Here is a 23007-nt window from a genome sequence, read left to right as displayed (position 1 = left end):
ACTGGCAAGCACAGTTATCACCCTCCTCTGAACTTCACAGAAAAATTAAATATTTCTTGAAACAGAAGAGTTAACTGTCCTTTGAGAGCACATACATTAAGATTTTCCTTTAAGCATTGTTGCAATATCCGAAACTGCTCAGATATTGAGAAAAAGACATTGCCCAAATAACTTTGAGGTGGATTTTTCTAAAGCTTTGGGTGGTCATTGGATTCATTAGAGTGCTGCATTCCAAAATTTCTGGCAAATTTCTTCCAGAACTCACTGTGGCATTCAGTACTTTCAATGTATCTATATACTTTGATGGCTCCATTAAAAATTGCCTTCACTAAGGAAAAAAACAATACTTGTGAGCCCTGCAATTAAAATTGTACTGAATAATTGAATGTTTAATACTTGATTTAAAAAAAAAAAACGTTTGTAAGTTTGAGTGAATATTGCTGAATAAGGTATTCTCAGAAATAACTAGCTTATGAGGAATAGAAAACTGGAACAACCATCCCATAGCAACCACCCTGGTATACATTTCTGATCTGTTAACTACTCTTCAGCCAACTTTGATAACAGCAGTGGAGAATTACAGTACAGGCTTTGCCAAAGACTCTAAAACTACTATTTGTGTCAAAAAATCTTGGTGTGTTAATGGTGTTTTATTATTTTTTTTCTAAATATTTTTTTCCTAACAAGGAAAGAAAAAAAATTTAACAAAACCCACCCCTGTGCTTATTCAAATCTTAGTTTCCTGTAAAAGATTATTTCCTCTGCTTCAGGAAGTTGGCAGGCAGCAAACAACTTCTAAATCAAGCTGCAAGCTGGTACTGCAAAAAGCAGAGTTTATTGGTACCAGACATCTGTAAATAAGTAATTGACACTCATGCTATAACAATAAGCAATTCCAAAAAAAAAACTCAGGGAGCTGCCAGAATAAACAAATTTGCAACAAACTCTATCCAATGCCATATATCCATCCGGGTCAGTCCCATCAGTGGAGGTCAAAATAACAGCTCCAGGACCTGCTGGAGCTCTGTAAAGAGCAGTTGTCTCCTGCTTTTGCCTCTCCCTTCCTTCTGCAAAGACTTTCAGTGGTATCCCTCTGCAGGGGCAGGCTTTGAGCTATAGCAATGTTATCCAAACAATGTGCCTGAATCCAAAGCCTCTGGAATTACTGGTATTTGGACACACATAGGACCAAGGTGAGAGGCACACTATTTCCAAGGGAAATAAGCTCAACACTTCAGCTTTTGAGGGACCTGAGTCACTAAACCAGGCCTCCCTTCTTTGGGTCAGTACTGTGGGGTTGTGGCTCAGAAACAAAGAGAGGGCATTTGCCTTTGCCTTGCTCTTAATTGTTGTGTGGGATACCATTAATGTTCACAGTGTTTGCAATAGCATCTAACCACTTTTTGAGGTAGCTTGCCCCCTGTCCTCACCATTTCAAGCTTTGGGCTGGCTCCCACCCTTGACACCTCCAGCTTTTCCGGTGCTTTCCCCTCACCTCCCACATTTCTGCCACAAGCAGGGCTGTGCAAAGCTGGCAGAGCAGTGAGAGGGGGCTGCAGCAGACATCTGGGGCTTCTCAGTAACTCAGAGCAGCCAGGTAAAGTAGAACAAATGGCAAGAATGGATACAGGACGTGTGTTGTACTGTAAGCCTTCTTTGGTAGTGGTGAGCATGTAAAAAACTGTATTAGCTGATAAGGCACTTGAGCTGAAAGTCTTTGTTTATCTCAGTGAAACATTGGGATTTAAATGAGGGAGCACAGAACTTGAAACTAACTCTGTTTCTTCACTCCTGTCTCATGCAGCAAAAGAGAGATATCATACCTCAGACTGGTAAGCAAGGTAAGAAACCATAACTTTATTATAAAACAAAATTAATGATTCCTTTGTGTACACTGTGCCCAGAGCAAAAGAAATCCAAAACAACTGCTTTCCCTTTGTCAGGGACTACAGGTGAGGTTGCCTGGGCGAGGAGGAAGTGTTTGTTTTTACTCCACCACTGTGGGCAGTTATTTTCAGAACATGTGACTGACAACCCAAAAAACAAGGTTTCTTTATTTTTTATAAACGTGGTCTTGATATTACATAATTCTCTAACAATTAAATTTTTGAAAGTTAGAGGATAGGTCTCAAAACTTAAAATCCTGAGCTTAGAGTCTCTGTTATGAGTTTCTGCTGGTTTTGACCTTCAGGATCTCTTTCTTAATAGGCTTTCCTAGAAGGAAAGCAAACTGGAAAGGATGAAAAATACAAATTTTCTTTGATAGCATTTACTTTTGCTAGTGGAGGTGATGATGCAGAGCTCCAAAGTAAAAGCAGAGAGGGAAGCAAAAGTTTAGGAATGTCTCTTCTCAGCCTCTGCCCAAGATATTTTAGGGTGTTTATTTGGTGAGGGCTTTTTTTGCTGTTGCTGAGACAATGAGCTGGAAAGTCAGAATATGCAGAAGATGGCTTAAATTTCAGTGAATTCTGGTTTAGGTGGCAGATGCTGGATGTAAGCTGTTGAAAGTGTTATAGAAGAAGATAAATAATTTTAATTGTTTTCATTAAAAAATGTTTAAAATCATAAATAATATAGGTTGCAAACAAAATGAGACAAAGCAAATAGTACAGTAATAGATACACACCCACATTTATACTGTAAATCAAATATATGTAGTTACAAAGTAGAAATCCATTATTTTTAGGAAAGTTGGTAAGCATTTCCAAAGAGATGTTACATTGCTGAGGCTATTCTAGGCTAATGGGAAAATTATTTGAATTGTTCAGCAATAACATCTTGTGTACTTGTGTTATGATAGCAGATTTCTGAAACGTTACTGAACCAAACTCATTCTTAATTCCCATGATGAGTGACACAGTGAGTGAGAGAAATTATCTCAAAATGTAGCTGTTCTTTTATTCTCAAACTGATGTATATTTCCACAACACACTGTGTTGACTGTCTTCTAAACAACCAAAGTTCAGTCTTTAGAAACTGCTTGCACGCTACTCTATTCAGCTATGTGGCGCAGCATTTGTGGTGTGCAAGGAACTGCCTGTGCCTATTGTTTTTGTTCCCAGATTAAAACTCTGAGGGCTTTGGCATTCTTTCCTGAAGTCATTGGGCTCTGAAAATGCTCACAACTTCATTATGTTGATGTCAAAAGTGTTGGAATTTCCAAAGGACTACCAACCAAGTATTGCAAATGACAGTAGCTAAACTTTTTCATTTTATACGATCACTTGTGTGATTTGGAGACCATTACATCTCCAAATGTACATCAGTTGCAGCAAAGGGTTACCAGAAATATGTAACAGGGATATCAAGACCATTGCTCAATAACCACAGGCATTATTTTGCAATATTTATTGTGCTCTGCAGGAGTTTTCCTGGGATCAAAACTTGGCTGGTTTTATTAACGGTATTCGCAGTTGTGTCACATGGATTGTTTCATGTTATTAGAGCTGAATGCTGTGAGTTGCTATTTCAGAATTGCAAGTTATAGATTTTGCAGGAGTGCATTTGCATGCTGTAGCCTCTAACAAAATGCTGTGTAATTTGAATACCACCTTTATCCAGCATGAGTCCCTCTGGTATGTATCGTTATCCAGGAAATGTGTCTGGATACCTTTCCCACTTAACCTGCTTGATTTTACTTGACACAGCCAGGTGCATTATTTTCAAGATGCATTCTTGAGTGTTTAGGGTTAAACCAACCCAAGAGAAGCATACAGGTAGCTGTCACTTAAACCAGTTTTGTGGAAATGATGTATGGGGATTTCAAGATGACCTTCATGTTCTTTACCAGAACTCAGCCTACACACAGACACAAGTACAATCAGATGTTTTTACTTGCACAGCTAAGAGACACGATTGGTTTTTTTCAAATGATTTGCATGTCTTTCTGTAAAGAACTATTCTTCTTAAGCAGCAGGTGAGGAAAAGAATATGGGTAAGATACTTGGGGAGGAATGTGAAAAGAAATTTAATATATTTAATCTTATTATACATTTTTCTACATTAAATTCAACAGGCTGCAAATATATTTGCTACAAAGCTTTGTGTAAGAAATATCTCTATAAGAAAATACATCTCATTAAACATTTCCTGTAAATAAATTATCCCAAATAACTGTGTTTTGCTAGAGCAAAATGGTGGGTAGGCCAATAAGAAGAGCTAAAAATGCTGGGACCCCGTTTCCGCAACTCCCCTGCTCATTTTCTCTTATGTGTAGTGAGCACTTGAGCAACGAAAGTGCTTGAGTTCCTCTTCTGAGTATATGCTGTGTCAGTGTAAATAAAACTTGTAAAATTGGTTCCTGGACTTTTTTAGTATTTTGCAATTTCTGAGCCTTATTCCTGTTTCAGTGATGTTGGAAAATGCTGGAGTAAGAAGAGTTGTTTCAGTAGGATGGAGGAGTGTGAAATACTCTTGTGCTTTAGACTCTTATGAAAGATAAGGGCAGTGAAGCTGAGGTCTGTGTCCTAATTAGGAAGGCTGAGTCAAGTGGTGTAGCTAAGCTAAAGCTTTAAGGCATCCCACTGGTGGAAAAATGTGTCAGATAATGGTAATGTGATCTTCAAAGTTAAACTACATACTGGCCTACCCATGTTGTGCAGAACTGAATAAACAGAAAAGTATCTTTTTATCTTTGTATCATAGAACATGAAAATGGGTAATTAAAAATGGGTAATTACAACTTAGCAGTAGGTCAATTATAGAATCAGACTTCTTTAAAGTAATATCAGTCTCTTTACCAAAGTTTATACAAAGTAATATTTGAAAATAAGTAAAATTTTAAAAGTTTGAAAAGACCTGGGAGACAAGTCACAGGAGAGAGGCTGTTCTTTTTTAACCAGTACACAAACAACATAGGGTTGGCAGCTGTTTCCACAGTCTACATATTTCTGTCATTCCTGGCAGAACACTCCAGAGTGAAAGCACATCAGTTTCAGGCTGAATACATGCTGGAGGCTGGTATGCTGTGACATCACATGATGTTTAACAAGTCATTTGTGGTCATGCCATCTTCTTACATCCTCTTCTGCAGGAGAGGAGATGCTCACAGGACCCAAGTCCTTTTCCTCTGTTGTCTCGAGAACAAATCCATTATACTGCTGCAGAGTGCCATAAGATGTAAAAATTGAGTTTGTAGCACTATGCTCAAAACACCTCCACAAATGTCGGTTGAATACGTTATATTATAACAGCAACAGAGAAAAAACTTCAAAGTTCTTCATGTTAAGCACTTCAACACTGCTATTTCTTTTGGAAATGTCTATAATGCAAGAATGCTTAGGCAAGGAAAGTATATTTAAGACTAATGAGGAACTGCCTGTATATAATTCTGGATTCAGCATGCACACATATTTGCTTCATCTGTTCAACCCAACGCATATTAGCAGTAAACTGAGAAAAATACAAGTAATTAAGTGCCTTACTATGACATTGAACTACATAAAACATTTCAATTTACCCATGTATAGGAAACAAAACCCTGTTTAAATGCCTCCTCTTCGGTAAACTGCTGCTCTCTTGAAATTTTGAGATGGCCAGTTTTCACCTTCTTCACAAGGGCCTGGAAAACACAGCACTCTTGTCCTGCAGGAGTGCTTCCTTGCTGAATGTCAGCCCTGAATAACGAGGGCACGTGGACATTCACAGTAACTTTATTTCCATTTCACACCTGCAATGTGGCCAATCATGTGTTGACAGATGAGTCTCCCTGGCATGCACTGCTTCCTATAGGAGTACAATGTAGAAAATCCTTACCACGCTGTAGACCCACTGAACCCCTGAAACATCGTGGGACAACACAGCGAGGTAAGTGACATTCATTTCCACTCTACTTGTTTGCATACTAGCATTTCCCACAAACTGGAGAATTATTTACAGGAGAACCGCGTGGTAGGTGAACTCCAGCTACGCTTGTGTTTGCCACCAGCTCAGAAAGAAATGCATTTGGTGTGACTTCTACTCATACTCTAACTGTTAATTTAGCCACTCCACTTTCATTTGCAGTCCCCTTTTTCCACCATGCCATAATGCATAAACACATAAAGCCACAGTCACTCAATACTATCTTCCCAATCCTCATTCAGATCTTCTGGCACACATGAAGTCTTGATTTAGAAGAGGAGGTCGCATCTTTCCATACTTTACAAGACAAACCCTTGGCACAGTCACATCGTTGGAAAATCTCCAGTCCATGGGAGCCTTTCTTGCGCTGTTTGGTGCACACCTCCCCCTGATGCAACACAGGCTTGCAAATTTTGGTCCAGAAGTGGCGAGCACAGCAGTGTCCCTCAATGCAGTCTGATGACCGTAGGCAGGGATCGCCTTCGTGTCCTAAAAAGAGAAACCAAATTACTTTATCTCATGGAAAAATGTGAAACTACAGATTCAGTGCAGACTTAGGCAAATGGAACTGAGAAAAAGGAGAGGTGATATTTCCACCTGCAGCTATTTGAAGGATGTAAACACAAGAGAAAATATTAATTAGGAAGATTCAAGGGTGTAATTCATGAGCCCTGCCATATGACTTAGTAAGGAGAAATTCAGCCGCAGGATTGTAAGCGGAATTACAAGTGTTCAATTACATGGCTGCTACAAGAGGAGGATGTCTGCAGCCTTGCACAACTGATAACATGATTGTCAGTCCACATCTGATACAGAGAAGAAAGCAGATGCTGTTTCAATCACAGGAACTGTCGGTTGACATTACATCACTTTCTGAGTCGTGCTGTGATCTCTCACAATAGACATTCACTCCCTGTGAAATTACTGCCTATCTCTGGTTTCCACTGCTGTATCTTAACACCAATAACATGATTCATGACCTGAGGAACAGAGCAGTCCAGTCCAAATGGGATCTTACCCTTTATGTGGGACAGCTTGGATCGGGACCTCCCCAGGTTGTGCCATCCCAAATCCTTGCTTGCATAGTGACCGTTCTTCTTGTTGCGTGGCCCTTCTAGAGCAGGGATGTGAGGAGTAAGGATGCTTTCAGTCACTGGTATGCAAATACCTGCAAGGAAAAGACAGCCACTCAAAGATTTGAATAAGAGGAAAAGCAGCTGAGAGACATGCCCTGACCAGGTCAGGATGATGAAAGTACCAGGGTTTGGCCTCAGTGAAGATCAGCTCTAATCACAAGTTCATCTCTGGTTCCTGGCACTCAGCCTCACCACAGCTCTGCTTCACTCACTGTCAGACAGTCTCTGTCACTCTGGCTTTATGGTCTGAGCCCCTGGAGCGCTTCTTACAGACATCTCTCTCCAGTCTCCATGGAAATGCAATCAGTATGGTTATAACTCTCCCCAGGGAAAGCAGATTCAGGATTCATTTAGTCCCATTTGCTTCCTTACAATATGACTTCTGTGCAGTCTTCCAGTGAGTCAAAGCACACTGAATGTAGAGCTGTGATTTTAGGCAGCATTTTGTGTTTCTCCATCACAAAATATAAGAAAAGACTGGTAGTACCTGAGCCCTATACTATTACAGAAAATTAGGCAGAGTGGAACAAAGTAGACGATTAAGTTTTCTTGGCTTAGAAAAAGAAAATCTACCATCCAGGAAAAGATACTGTTGCTGGGAGCACTCATAGCAACAGATGGTGTCAAGAAGGCTGATTTTCTGCAGGAAAGCCCAGGGCTGGCAGCCGTACCGTTGTTGCAGCGGTTCCCGGGGCAGCACATCCCGTCCCGGTGGCAGCGCTTCTTCTTCCTGCGGCACACCATGCACGCGGACGGGGCTTGGTGAGGGCTGTGGCAGTACCGCCCCACCTCGCACTCCTTGTCGTTACTGCAGGGATAGGCCTGCAGGGGAACAGAAAGGTCTACAGTGAGGCACGCCTTTGCACAAGGAATGGATGCAGCCTGTTAAAAAAGCAAAAGACAAAATGAGTAAACAAACAAAAAACAAGAAAACAAACTGCCACTGAAACCTCCAAAATAAAACAGTAGCTGAGGTAACAATTCATGGGGCTAGGAGATGCAACTAGGGGTGCTCCACTGCAGCCACACAGCAATCTTTAAGCTCACACAACTGCTGGTCATTCCATAAAGACTAAGAGATGCTTACTCATGGTTTCATCTTTCCTTATTTCAAATGTATATGGGCACAAGAGAATTCATATTTTTGTGGATTCAGGGATCTGATTCATAGGCAAGAGTTTAAAACTCTACAATGAACAATCAATACAGCCATGAAAGCCAGTAACAATACTGAAACACACCCTCCAAAAGGAAACATTTAATTTTAAACTCTGAGGAGGTATTCTTCCTTTGGCAGATGTCAAACACACTGGGTTATTATCAATAAGCTCAGTGTTGTCACCATGAGTATCTGCATCACAATCAAATGTCTGTAACTGCACCATTCATCCCTGGCCCACACCAGTGGGACTCCTTGGAAGTGACCAAACGTCACTGGTCAGCATTTCACTTTGATAACCTTTCATTCCCTTCTGGTCTCAGTATACTCCTTATACCTGCCACCTGCTAAACAACACCCTATGGTAGGCACCATGGAATGTATTACAGAGCACAAAATATCTTGCATGTATAATTCCCTACAAGCAGATACATGGGTATACAATTCTTCTCTATTCATCAAAACCAGCATTACCTCACAGGAAAAAAGACTTTAAAAAGGAAAAAGCAAAAGCAAAAGCACTGTATTCTCCCATAAAGATAAAGAAAACTTTGTTCCGACAAAAGGAAAAGAGAAGATTCTTGAAAGAGACACAATGATACACACTGCCACATTCCAGGATGCTTTCTGCTGACTCCCACACAGCTACAACTATGCTATCTGTTTCAATCTAATTTTACTGCCTGTAAAATTAATTACAGATTTTTTTTCCCATTCCTCAAAATTATTCTTGAAGCATTTGTTTAAATAAAAAAAGACAATAACTTTTGTGCACTTCCTGAAAAATAGCGTTTACATTTCCTCAACTAATTTTCTCCAGTATTTCAAGTAAATAAAACTATTGTTTTTCAAAATGATTTTTCAATTAATTGTTCACCCCCCAAAAAAAAAGTTCAACTGACTAATTTCCAGTGTAGAATGATTACTTTTCTGTAATCATTTTTGAAATCAAAACATATATTTCTCTCAGAGAAGAAAAACTTCAAGGTCTTTAAGAATACATTTTGAAAGTTGTGTCTTTAGGTGAAGAAACTCTTGTTTACCTATTTTCATGTGATTCTGTTGAGAATCACATAAGAAACAAGAGGTCTTCAAAGAAAACCTAATTTCTCTCATGTCAGTAGTGGGAGGGGAAACTATGCCATTTCTCATGTGACTTCATGAGTTGTTTGTCAAAATTTACATTACAGTACCAAAAGTGCTGGCTGGGTATTTCCCAAGTGCTGTTGCCACATTACTTCTGTCCTCTGAATATGTGCCTTTGAGAATTTTTCCAGGGTGCAGCTGTTTGGAGTAATCTGAACTATGTGGAAGTCTTTTAGCCTTAAGAATGGACATTTCCTCAAGAATATGATATCAAAGAAGGCCAGATCTTTTAAGCTAGAAGTACCAATAAAAGACAAATAGAAATACCTTTTTGGTACTCTTAAGGCATAAGCAGATTCTACTTATTCTAAGTGGAGCTAAAGTGCTCTATCCTCAATCTCATCACTCCTGTCCCTCATTTTTCCAAAACTAATAAATAAAACTGACTTAAAATTTATTATATAGTTACCATAAAAGTAAGACTTTCCTTATTTAAATTGTACCTTACTAACCTATGGATCTTACAATGCAAAAATAAAGCGATTTTATATAGATTTGTGCATGGTTATACTGAGTTTGGAAAATACTAACTCTGCTAGCTGGAGGAAAAGCAAATAAAAAACAGATGGACTGGCTAAAACCTGGAGATGAAGGCATTTTAGACCCTTGTCTGTCATCAAGACCTTCACAACCGCATCTTTTTTCCAATATGGGCATGTGGCATACACCTGCAACTTGTCAGCAAGAAGCCTACTTGCAGTTTTATTTTGGTTCCTCAAATAGCTTCTTAAAAAAAAGACTTCCCTGATCTGAATGGTGCTAATGAATGCTCTCACATACCATATCTAGTCATTGTTTTACTTTTGGCTTTTAAGCTGAGTGACATGAAATAGATATTTTAAGATATGCATCTAATTGTCAGCTCTACACTCTGTCCTTGAGAATGGTGAAAGTAACAAAAGACAACTTCAAAAATTGCTAGGAAAATCAACAGAACCCAGCCTTTCTTCCCAATCTAGAGCCCATTCCTAAATAAAAATGATACTTCTGAATTACAATAAGCCAAAACTGACCTACCTAAGGCAAATGACTGCAGCACATAAAAAAATAAGTCTGTTACATGTAGCTTAGATAATAACTAATAGGTCCACTCAAAAGACCAGCTACCAGCCAGCCATACAAGAAACCCTCTTGCAAATGCCTGCTGCCACCAACTATTTTGATCTGCCAAAATCACTATTCATTTATAGCCTGACTATCAATCACAGGACCTTGAAACAAAAATGCCTCTATAGCCTTGTGTCTGTTTCCTAGTCACTAGACATTCATTAGAATAGGCATAACTCCTGCTCTCAGCAGAGTAATTCCTATTGCAGTGTAGCATTCATTATAGAAACAGAAAAATAAAATAACATATTGTGTACTTAGCCTTGGCTAGCAGGAGGGAAATGCATCCATAATTATTCCTTTATTGTAAGCTGAGTCAATCTAGGTATACTTGTTTAAAATACAGGGTAAAGAAAACATACTTGTAAAAACGTGCATGTTAATTATTATCTATGTAAAAGTCAAGGTTTCCAAAATCTCCTGCACCACAGTGCCTGGAACAGAGTCTTTACGTTCAGAGAATTGAAGAGAATATTTCCTATATACAACACAAAGACATAGATCAGTCCCAGATGGAGAGGGAAGAAGCAAGCTGTAAACCAGCTCTACTTCCCCAGCATTGATAACTAATTCTATAAGGCACATCATCCCTTCACGTTCTTCAGCTACACGTATCATTTTCTGGTTGTAAATCTCCATCCACTAAACACAGCTTTGATAGCATGGGAAACCAGATGAAACTGAGATAAAATACGTAGCACTCTCTGAAGCTGCATTTAAACAATCTTATTTTTTTATCCCGCTTGCAGGCAATCAAGTCACCCGTAGCATGACATGAACTAGATGTCCTCTGTGATAATGAGTCACATTTTCAGAATGTGTTGTCTGATTAAGAACATTGTTTACTGACATGGTTTTTCCTAAGCCGATCCAATTAGCTTAGGTAATCACAAGTCAGTGAAAGGCAGGAAGAGTCATTGGCATTTTTACCTAGACTGTGTCATCACTTATCCAGCACAAGCAGTTGAGACACTGCTGGCTTCAGACCTGCCTTCAACGCTGACAGGAGCTGTGCCCAAATAGGTGTTTTGATGGAAAAGATATCAGTAGTGATTCCCCCAGAAGCAATTAATTTTTTTTAAAAAACACATCATAAAATCCAAGTGCAGAGTCAGTCCTGGCAGAAAATCATGGCTACTACCCCTCCCAACAGAAGAAACAGCATGGAGGTTGTCCATTAGCCTTTCACTGCAGATGCCAAGCAGCACTCAGTGAGACAGATGAATTTCATGTACCACAGAAATGACAGTACCACTGCATGTATTGTTCTGCATACCCTGCCAGATTTGGTCCATACAATCATTCCCTGATTATAGTGGGGACTGAGTGGAAGAGGAGAAAAGCTACAACCAGTTGTACAGCCAGGAAGCGAGAGCTCTCCAGAGCTACCAGGTCAGTCCTTCATCATCCTCTCTCACTTGGCAACAAGGCAGTAGCTATATTGCAAAGGTGAGACAAGGGACTCAAGGAAATGGACACATATATTAACCCAGGAATGGCCTTGCTTCCCTGGTACCCATATGTCAGAAAACTAACTTAGGCTTTTACTCAGTTTTGTACATATTATCCCTATTTACTAATATTCTGTGCCACTAGGCTGTGCTACCACATACTACAGACATCTTCTGCTGTCAAAATCTCTTCTATATCACATCTACACAATCTTTTATATTCATACAATGTCTGTGAGACTGGTTGCCACAAATGAATTTGTACTGCAACTCAGTTTATTATTCACTTGTTACTTAAGAAAAAAAATATTATTTTCTCCATTTCAATTAATCATTCTTCTGTACATTTTAAAATAATGACTGTGAAGGAGATGGAAGCTGAACTCTCTGTAGCCAGTATGCTGGCTAGATGATCAAAACTGTCCTGAACTATAGGCAAGAGGACAGAGTTTCCAACCTCCACTTGAGAGACAAACAAAAGAGCTTGTTTGCCTTTAGTCTTGGGCATATTGCTTAATATTCCAAAGCCATCAGGCACAATGAAGCAACCAACTGGCTCAATCATGGTGAGAGTCTCTCCTTCCCATCCTGCTTTGGACAGGACAGAACTATCTTTCAGAGCAAGGACTTGATCCCCATGGAGCAAACATATGAAATAGCCACAGGGGTGCCATGTTTTCTTTTTCTTTTCTCTTTCTCTGAAGAATTAGTAATCCAAATTAAAAGCATGCCAATAAATTAGGAAATGCAAACATATGCTTTAACCAAGTAGCCTGCTGTCAAGACTAACTACAAAGAATGCAAGTCATTGTTTGGCTCCCCAGTTGGGCCTGATTCTGAGTTGGGTCTCAAATTTGTTTTGGCTTTTAACAGATCAACATTGGTGGGACAGTTGTATGCAACATGTGGCCTGTAGAGCTAAATGAATACATCACATGTGGGATTCGTCCTACTCGCCTCTTTGGAGACAGAGTGAAGATTCTCTCAGAAGTCTGAGAGAAATCCTAACATGATCTCACAGGATACAAACCTTAGTAACAATGGAAATAACAGCTCTTTATCCAGCACCACATGAATGTGATAAAGCAGAATGGAGGGGGTAAGAGGGGAATTCAAAGCCTTTTAATAACCAACAAACAAAGCAAACTCCCAGCTCTTAGTGGGTTGTCTTTTTCCCTGCAAGGCAACTAAACTACTTACTGAGAGCTTCTCAGGTGTATCCAGAAAAATCCACCTTTGACAGACTCCAGCCTAACTTTCTCCTAGCTGCTAAGCAGACATATAGGTTAAGATGTGAATGAGAAATTACCATTATTTACTATTTTATTATTAATCCCAAGCAAGAAAAGCATTTATCAGCAGCCATCTGGAGTGATGTATTTTTCCCACAGCACTGCTGATGTTGCTTTTTTCTATTCTTAGCTCAGCAGAGGCATAGATGATAGCGAGGGATCTCACTGTGTGCAAGCACAAAGCCATGGTTAATTTATCCCACAGAGGAAATCATGCTGTGCTCTCAGACAGCTCCAGACATGGATCCTGTCTCAGACTGAGAAACCAGAAACTCTCAACTCTCAGTGACTGCTGTGGCACAGATCCTTCCTAAAAGAAAAACTTAACAGTAGTTGCAATGAAACAGTTTTACTTCTTTCAGTTACCGTAGCAAGCTTAATGATTCAATTTTTCTCACCAAACCTTGTTATTGTTAATATGACTCTGACCCATTTCTCTCTCAGACCTAAAGAGAAAAGTGCCATATTCAGCCTCTAGATTCAGTACAAGCACTTTCTTCTAGAGATAATGTATTTTTAACTCTTCAATTTAACACAACACTGCTGTTACTTGAGATCTGATTCACAGAGTGCTACATCATGGACACATATATTGCAGCTTCCAAAGATCATTCCTTCAAACTGTGTGGATAATGGTCCCAGAAGCCTGCATTATTAAACAATAAATATTCATTTTTCAAAGGAATTCTCAATCCACTGCTAGACCACCAGGGAAAGAACATTTCTATGACCTGCAGTAGTCCAGCTCTCATGATTTGCCAGAGCCAAACAAAACTCAGATCTTAACAACCAGAAAACAAACCTCACGGAGGTCCCTCTGAACCAACTGAGGAAAGACTCACAGGGGTCCTCTCGTAAGTTTTCCTTGTCCAAACAATAATGCCATGGAAAACAAAACATCCTGTTCTGCAAGCACTAGGCAGTTTTGGAGGGAGCTGTGCTCAGGGGGAGTGTGTAGCTGCATCTGGTGGAAAGAGAGTTCAGACACCTCCAAATAAACAGGGGAGCTGTGCTGCCCTATTTCACATAGCCCTAGTCAGGGTTAGCAGTGACTCTCCCAGTGCAGACAGGAAAAAACCTCCAAAGACTTTCCTGAATGATATCTCACTCAATGTGACCCTATGGGTCTCTCAGCCCATATAACTAATTTCAACAAGCATTTTAGGTCTATAGTATCTAGATCACTTCAACCTATTCTATAGCTTATAAATCTACACCTTCTCTTACAGAACTACCTACATTTTGTGTCCTACTGGGAGAAGGTAGTGTCTGTTTAAAGCTGGCCTTGGTTTCAGAAAGACATATGGAGGAAGGTAATCTGAAAGAATGCAAATGGATCAGCAAAATTTCCTGGAGGATACTATTATCTCAGTTAAACTTGCCTTTATTTAGTGCATTTTACATGTGGCACGAAAGTATAAACACAAATGTTTAACACATTTAGAATAATCCATCTTAAAATTTTATTGAACTTAATTCACCTTCAATTCCTCACCATACTTCTCTAAATTTTTAAACAATGACTGTGAAGGAGGTGGAAGCTGACCTCAGTAAAACCAGGTAAAACCAAAAATGATTTACATTTCCAGGTAACTTAAAGGGCAGCACAGTATGTCCAAAATATGCACAGATGTACACTGCTTATCACAGAACAGCATCAAACTTGCTCCAGAATACAGCATATACGTTGTTGTCCCTGAGGGAGCACAGCTATAAGTTTTCCAATTCTATCCCATCTTTAAGACAAATTATCACCCTTAGGTCCATATTGGCATCACTCTGCTGAATCCTCTTTTCTCAAAGGAAGCAAACTATGGTTCCTGCCCCATGCACAGTGTACATACAGAGGTGCTCAGCTTTTCCCTGTCTACCTGGTATTGTAGCCATGATATTTCATAGCAGTGTTTCCTCCTCAACATTTGGAGAGATCACGAGCCACCTACTCTGCTTGATTTTGAAGATGGCTTCCTTCTCTGTAGAACTGGGACCTTACAGAAGAGATGATTAAAGAAGGTACAAAAATTTGGGGAACATTCAGTTTGACCCCAAATCTTACAAGCTCTGTCTCAATGTGTCTGATTCATGTTGTTTGGTGAACTACCAGGAGCAGCATCACAACAGAGCATCAAAACAATGTTAGGTAATCTTTGAAGTCAACAGTGTAACTCTAAATCAATATGACAGGAAGCCTCCAAGCCTTGATTTTATGTCATTTTCGAATGCATCACCAAAGGCTGCTCAAAGAATGAAGGTTTGTTAACACATACTTTGTTCTGTCCAGTCTTTTCAGCAGACTGTTCTTGCCCTTTTATCTCTGCCTTTTCCCCACTCTTTTTCTGAAGGTTTTTCTTTTTAGCTTTGTCTCTAATTGGCTGTTTATCATCCATTTCAGCATGAGAGTCTTCCAGCTTTCTGATCAACATGTTTACTGCAATGGATGAGCAGCTGGAATTCTAAGAATCTAGATTAAAACAGCTAGCAGACCGTATGGCTCCTAAAGTACCAGGCATTAAACCAGAGGGAAATACTCGGATGATGTGGTTGGGTGTAGATTAACACTCCTGGAAACTGGCAGTGAGTTACTGCTTAACACCTGGGTTTGAACATCTACAAATCATGGCACACTGTCAAGGTGGAGCTTTTATTGGGAGCCATCTCTGCAAGCATGTATAACAGAGCAAGAAAAATTAGATGACAGCTTTACCTTCTGTAGTATTCCTACTAAGCAAGTAAACCGCCTTTGCTTTCAAACATTCACAAATTCTAGAAAAGCGAGGGGGAAAACCTGTCTTACTGAAGTCAGTGCAAAAGCTCTTCTTTGTCTGCTACACTGCCTGGAGAGAGAATGCTTTCAGGTTATAAACATTTGTGCAGCATCTGCAATCCTCACCCTGGAAATGACTCTTTGCTATTCCTTACAGAATACATTTTGCATTGCAGAATACAAAGCATTTAAGACACCATTTTTCAAAATGCGCTTTCTCTGCTTCTCATATTTAAAAGGAGATCCCTGAAAGCATGAGTTTGTGGCAGATGGAGAGACAGCCAGATGCCTTATGTCTGAAAAGGATGAACTGCAGTCGCCACCTCAGCAGACTGCTGACCACAATCTAACATCATTACTGAATGTCAGCATTATTGTCTCCTTCCCTGATGGTCTTCTGTGTGGGAACACCTGACTCATATGGCTCTTTCAACCCCCAGTTCTTTCTCTATGCGTCAGAAACCACCACTGACATCTGATATTCCAAACACCTTCCCTCTTTTCCTCTTCTACGTGAGTCCCTCTGCAACATGATGGCTGTGACTGCTCCATTGCAGGGGGAGCTGAGAATGCCAAAGCACCTACAGAGAATGGAAATCAGACGTCAAAATTCCATCAGCTTTAATATCAGAACAACCAACCAACTCTGAGGTACCTGCAACAGCTCCCACTTTCCAATCTCTTGTACCACAGATGATTCAGAGGCATTGCCACAGAAGTCCATGAGTTTTAAGGAAAAAGAAAGAAACAAAAAAAGTTATTATTTCTTCAGTTTTTACAATTGGTCTGCACGAGTGAGACTGACAAACACGACAAGTCAATAATGCAGCTTGGGGCTTTCCTTTTCATAGCACTAAGAAGGATTACAGTATGAGAGTACAGCTTCTGATCCTGACTCATTCTAGGAGCAGGTGTGCTTGGATAAGGAGCCAGCAGTGCCTATGCAGTGGGAGAACTTGCAGAAAACCAGTTGTCCTGGGAAAACACTTGGTCACAGCCCCCTGAGGGCACAGGCAACCTCTGTGAAGTGCTTAGACTCATACTGCTGCTCAGCTGACTCCTCAGTAAGAGTAAAATGAAAAATTGTAATTCTAGGCTATTAAGGCAAATTATCACAGTTTACTCAATGAGGGCCAAAGATGACAAAGGGAAAGGATTCCTAAAAGCTCCATTAAAAATGCCATTGTACTTTTATTATATTATTAAGTTGGAACTGCCTACCAAACTTCAGCCTGTGGTAAATAACGTAGCAATCAAGGTTTCAACACTATTCACCCTTTTACCCCCTTTTCTTTTAAAATGCTCCTGGTTAATTTTGCACAAACAAGAAAACAGGAACAGCACAGCAAGGCAAGAATAGCTTGTGAGTAAAACCAGATGAAGACTAACATATTTACATAGTGTAATGACTTCACTATTAATTCAAACAAACCCAGACCCCAATTCTCAGAAGAGAGAGTGAGCACATGCAGTCCAGGAGGCAAGAACAGGGTGGCTTCAGACTACATTTATGTCTGCAGCCCCTGAGTTAGTAGAGACTGCTCTTAGTTTCAGTCTGCAATAGTCACTGGGGGACCATCTTTCATTCCAGACACTGTACTCTGACTACACCCTCTTCTCAATCTTATGGGCCCCTTTCCATTTTCAAGCAAGGCTTCCTTTAGTGCTAGGGACCATAACACAAAAGGGACAGAACAGTAGGATTTCAGAAAATATCTGATTTGTAGGGAAAAAAATTCCACCTAATCCAAGGAAATGAAAGAAAAAGGAGAGGGGAAAGAAAGAAAGAAAAATAATCCTATACAATTTCTGAACCCAGCCAAAATGGACACTGTCCTATTCTAGTCATCGTTAGCAAGCAATTACATTGAATTCCGGCATTTAACATGGAAGTAGCTCTAAATCTCTTCTCCACCCTCAAAGTAAACTGTTCTGCTGCTGAGACACGCATTTATCCTCTTCCCTGATACCTTTTATCCTATCTTCTGAACTTATGTTTTCAAGCACTCTCTTCTTGTCTGAAAATAATATTCTTTATGTGGAGTTACAGAATCTCTTTTGTTCCTCGATGTCTTGGATGTTGGTCAACAAAAAGCCATTAAAAAGTTTAATCCCCTGTGTTTGGCACTACATCAGACTGAGAGCAATTTCTTTGTAACAGCCTTTGGAATAAATAAGCATTAAAGTGGGGGTGCTTTTTCCTTATACTGGTCACCCACACTTTATAGTGGGTGGCCCTTTCATTTATCCCATTACTATATTTCCACTTTTAAAGCTAAGCCAGATGCAGCAACCTGATACTACTTTTTAGTTCTTGCAACTTTATTGTAGTGAAAACTTCCGTGTATATCTGATTCTTGTTAGGAAAGGCAAAGAAGCAGGAACCATGGTAATATTGCACCACCTTCTTGACAACTTCTATTCTGCATGAACTGCATTCCCCAGGGCACTGCGCACTTCATTAGCAGGCATTTTTCACATTTATATGCCCTGGATTGCAAACATACAGTCATACTGGATCTGGCCTCCTCTTGCTGGCATTGTAACCTCGCCCAGAGGCAGCGTCTAGGTGCTGTGCTGTCTAGGTGCTGTGCTTTCTTAAAATTGTACATGATCAGTTCTTTACCTGCTAGATAGCCTACACAGCAAAACCAACAAGGGCAGAAAAGATTTCAAGTGTTTTACTTCATTAGTTTTGTCTGCCTTTATTTTTTTCTTTCTTATTTCCTTTATAACCCCCCAAGGTAGTGGGGTATAAATGGCTTGCTGTGCCAAGGCCACATAAGAAGCACACAGAACAGAAATAATTCATTTAACTGTATATTTCTTTTTCTTTTTTTCTGAATTTTCTTTCAGATGTGCTAAATATAAGTGATAATAACTGCAATAATTATCTCCTTTACAGAGAGACACAAACACAAATCAAGATGGCCATATTGACCAGCCAAGTGGGAAAAAATGTATCCTACTTTTGAGTGATACCCATGGAAGCATATTTTACAGACAAACTCAGAACTGGCAAAATCTTTTAGAACATGGCTATGAGCAGAGTTCTCCTTAAATTTCATGCTGAAATCAAACATTGACCATGGCTATATAATCATGACAAGAGAAGATTTCCTTCCTTACTTTTTGCTACAGTGTTTGCTGGAAGACAAACAGTAGCAGTAGATATAAGGATATGACTTACTGTTTCCCTATACTTCATATGACACTCCAGGGAAAAAAAATAATTTCAGTTAGACAGATAAAACTATTTATAACTAAGTCTTGGGTAGTTCAACCTGCAGTAGTGATGCTATTCGGATCCTTGATGTTATTTGCATATTTTTATTTCCGACAACATACATGCATTTGTAATAGCTTACTGTACACAAAGTGTGATTCACCTATTGGGCAACAGATTATTTTCCTACGTGACAAGGAGGCAGAAAAACAGACCAGGCTAACATGAATTAAAAGTATTTCATCACAGAAGAGTAATGAACACTAGGTGGTTTTCCTTAGTCATGAGAAGGTTATTTCCCAAGTCAAGCAATTCCCTTTTAGTTTCCTGCTCTTCTAAATCTCCAGGAGACAGGATTGCCCAGAACACATTAGAACTAAAACAAGAAGACAGCACAATTCCTTTTGGGCCATGTCTTTAGCTCTGATGAGCAATTGGCCCTGAGGATCTCCCTCCACCTGCACTAAAGCAACTCTTACATAGTGGTGGTTACACACCTGCTCTTGTTGGAAGAGCTCTAAAACCCACTAGGCAGTTCTTGGCATAGTTCTGAGAGTTTGCATATTTTGTGAAAAGTCACAGGGGGAAAAAAAATCCCAAACCAAAACAGAAAATGACCCTCTTTCCACAGACCACTCATTCTCAAAGCAGGCACAATTCCTATTGTCCTAAGAAGTTTCTCCCAAGTAGGAAAATCAGCCCATAAAGTAACTAAGTACAACTGTTTAAAAATTAGTTTTTTCTTAAATTTGGTGGATTTTCCTTGAAACCCACTCAAAGGTTCATATGAGATAGATTCAGCACTTTGCCTACTCAGAGGATCTCTCTAAGCTGAGGCACTGGGGCACAGCCTTGTGCTACATTCTGCCTGAAAACCCATAATTGGTCATTTTGGTGCACTATTCTCATTTTAAAAAAAAAGCTTCTCAATTGGGCATGTCACTTCAGGTCTTGGCCCAAAGGCAAGTCAGTGCTTATCCTAAAGGGTTAACAGCCAAGAGATAATACATTTTTGAGAGGTAAACTTTGTCAGTAGAAATAAACTATCAGTCAAAATTCTTGGTTTGAGAGTGTTAGGCTATCTTCACCTGCAACAATAGGATATATTAATTAGTCAAAACTTAACTCAAGCCTTAGATAGCATATAGTGTATTTTCAAAGACTTAATCTAATGTAAGTAAGTGTATTTTTCCAGGTTTATTCAATAAAAGAGATTTTTTTTCCTCAGTTAAACCAATGTAATCAGGCTGAAGCCCACATGTAGACTGAGTGAAAAAGCATGAGCATGGATACCGAGTAGTTCCTCAGTAAAACATGTCATAAGTGTAATGTCAATCAGTTAGGTCTGTGTATGCTTCAGAATATTTCTTGAACACAAAATACAACTACATTGATATTTTGATGTTTTTCTAACACGTTCTGAGAGAACATAATCATTCTGCTCCAAAACATCCCTTTCCAAATATTTTCTTATTTTTCCTTAGCTCGTATTAACAAGACTTACCATGCTTAATCATGAGACCTGGGAAAAAAAAAAAAACAGGAAAAATACATCCTAGTGCAGTTAGTCCATTTTTCTTTAAGTTGGTCTATACACACTCCCTTGCAATCACTGACCTATTACTCTGCTGTAGTTTTAAGTCTTCATTATAAAACTCAATGAAGTAAGATGGGAGGCACTGACGAATATCAGCATTAGCATCAGTGAAACAATTTGTCACACAAGACCCAGCCATTTGTAGAGTAATGGCCAGTAGAGAGTGCAGGCTAAGAGCAAAATACAAATGCCTGGATCCTCTCCAGCACCTCTTTCAGCTATTCATACAAACATTTGCTGACTTTCTTTCCTCGTTTCTTTTCAGTGTCAGCTGCTCTTTACCAATACCTAAGCCACAGTCATTTACAATGCACCAAAAATCAAAATTAATGATCTTAGAGTCTTCAAGTCAAAGCACATCTGGTCTGGAAACAAGACTGTGTCTCAGGCCCAACTTCCATGTAAATACACACACATCTAAGTGGAAAAACACCCTGTGTGTTACAGATTTGCTGAGGAACGTGCAGCAGTACCCTTATCATTCCTATCAAGTGTAACTCAAGAAAGACTTTTGAGAAGTTCAAAAGAAAAGCAGCAAGCCACAAGTCTAAATGAGACTCCATTAAGCAGAACTCTGCTCATGACTCTCCCAGACCACTGTTTTTATTAGCAAGCTACACGAATAACAGTAAAGCTACAGTGCTTAGCAGGCTGGGTGCAAGCATCCATCCTGCCAGAGAGCTTTTAGAGGTTGAATCCAGCACTGCTACTATCTGCTCTGTGAGAAAAAAACTGATGTAAACAAAAGGAAATTTTGTGTTTTGCCAAAAAAGGGGCTTTCCTAGCCAAAATCAGAACAAAGTTTTAAAGTTATTTGATAAATCAAAAGGCTAAAAAGCCATGATCTTGTAATCTCTCCCTAATGTGAATAGTCCTCACAGTGATCCCATGGTTTCACTGAGCTTCAACATAGATTTACTCATTGCAGACTTACCTCATGATCAAAGATATGAAGGGCCGGTCATCAATACATGGCAGAAGAAAAATTATTAAATGTAAATTTTCTGCTGTTTGGAAGCATTCACTTTCAGTTATTTTAAAGCAACTTGGACACACTTTTGAAAAGAGGCATAGAAATGCTTTGTTCTGATGACAGAAAAGCTAAGACCATGTCTGTCAACTTTTCAGAAACACCACATCCATTTATCGATGTACTGAGTAATGTCATGGTCTGACAATGTCCACCGAAATGCATTTGGTACACCTGAAATGAAACTCTTAAAAACTTAAATAATCTGATTTGCAGACAAACGTAGTCCCTGAATAAAAGTCATTAGAGCAGTACTTCATTCAGAAAAAGCAGCTATAGAGCACTTCATAAATCTATTTCTGCTTCCTCTGTGCAAAACTCCAGCTTCAGAGTTAAGAATCCAGTCCAATACTACAGAACAAACACATCTGAGAGAATAAACCAGATCAAAGGCCTGATCCTAAGTATTTTCTATTGGTAATTATGGCTGAGACAGTGCTTCCATTTTGGCTGCCTCATACAGCCACCAAACCTACTCCAGAAAATTGATTTAAGTAGCTACAAAGCATCCCACACACATGACCCCATTAATTTTGATGGGATTACTGACTGAAGGGTTTGTCTCCCGAGCACGAACAGTGAAGAAACACTGCTAATAACACCTCATCTCCCCAAAGGTGCAAGAAGTGGGTAAAGTCACCCTTAATTTGCTGCCATTCAATGAACTGCTGAACCTTGCTTGTAAAAATCAGGAAATAGCACACCTCAAAAAGTATACTATCTCAAAAAACCCACCACTTTTTACTGAAGAGTTTGCAAGAAGCAAGACTAAGGCTAGAAAAGAGACTAACAACAAGACAAAGAAGAAAGGCTACAAACAGTCTGACATGGATTCTCAGAGAAGAAGAAAAGCTTCTTAAAAAAAAAAAAAAAAAGCTGTTTTTTTCAGAATGGTCTTGGGAATAAGATAGCAGCAGATATACAGATACAACTTTAGAGGCTTGTCTGCACCCAAGAGCAGGACTGGTGAGTACCCTGAGCAGGCCAGGCTATCACAGCTTCTACATGAATGCTGATGTGTTCAGGATTCCAGAGAGGGAGACATACGCATGCTCCCATGCTTGAAAAATGTACTGCCTACACGTGCATACACCATACTAAACCCTTTTCTCACCTAATAAGAAAAGCAGTGATGAGTTCATTTTAAATATTCCTTCATTACCTAGATATATGTCACATGACTTTATAGCAGAGATACAACATGGGACCACGCTGGTGTATGGCAAATAATAACCGAATATAACAGAGAACTACTTAA

At 39.5% G+C, this 23007-nt stretch overlaps 1 protein-coding gene across 3 annotated transcripts in view; it reads right to left on the bottom strand.

The window, feature by feature from the left end:
- Window positions 1-1770: 1770 nt before the first annotated feature.
- Window positions 1771-23007, bottom strand: part of DKK2 (dickkopf WNT signaling pathway inhibitor 2) — a 42510-nt gene continuing 21273 nt past the window's right edge. For all 3 annotated transcript variants that reach the window (XM_074541067.1, XM_074541068.1, XM_005484690.4), the window contains 3 exons: window positions 7649-7799; window positions 6860-7009; window positions 1771-6330 (listed from right to left, as the gene is read on the bottom strand). In XM_074541067.1, the coding sequence (XP_074397168.1) occupies window positions 6080-6330; window positions 6860-7009; window positions 7649-7799 (552 nt within the window). In that variant the 3' untranslated portion in view covers window positions 1771-6079. The remainder of the gene's footprint in view (window positions 6331-6859; window positions 7010-7648; window positions 7800-23007) is intronic.

The sequence above is a fragment of the Zonotrichia albicollis genome, chromosome 5 (assembly GCF_047830755.1).
Source record: "Zonotrichia albicollis isolate bZonAlb1 chromosome 5, bZonAlb1.hap1, whole genome shotgun sequence".
Taxonomy (NCBI): Eukaryota; Metazoa; Chordata; class Aves; order Passeriformes; family Passerellidae; genus Zonotrichia; species Zonotrichia albicollis.
This window is presented reverse-complemented; position numbering and strand designations above follow the sequence as displayed.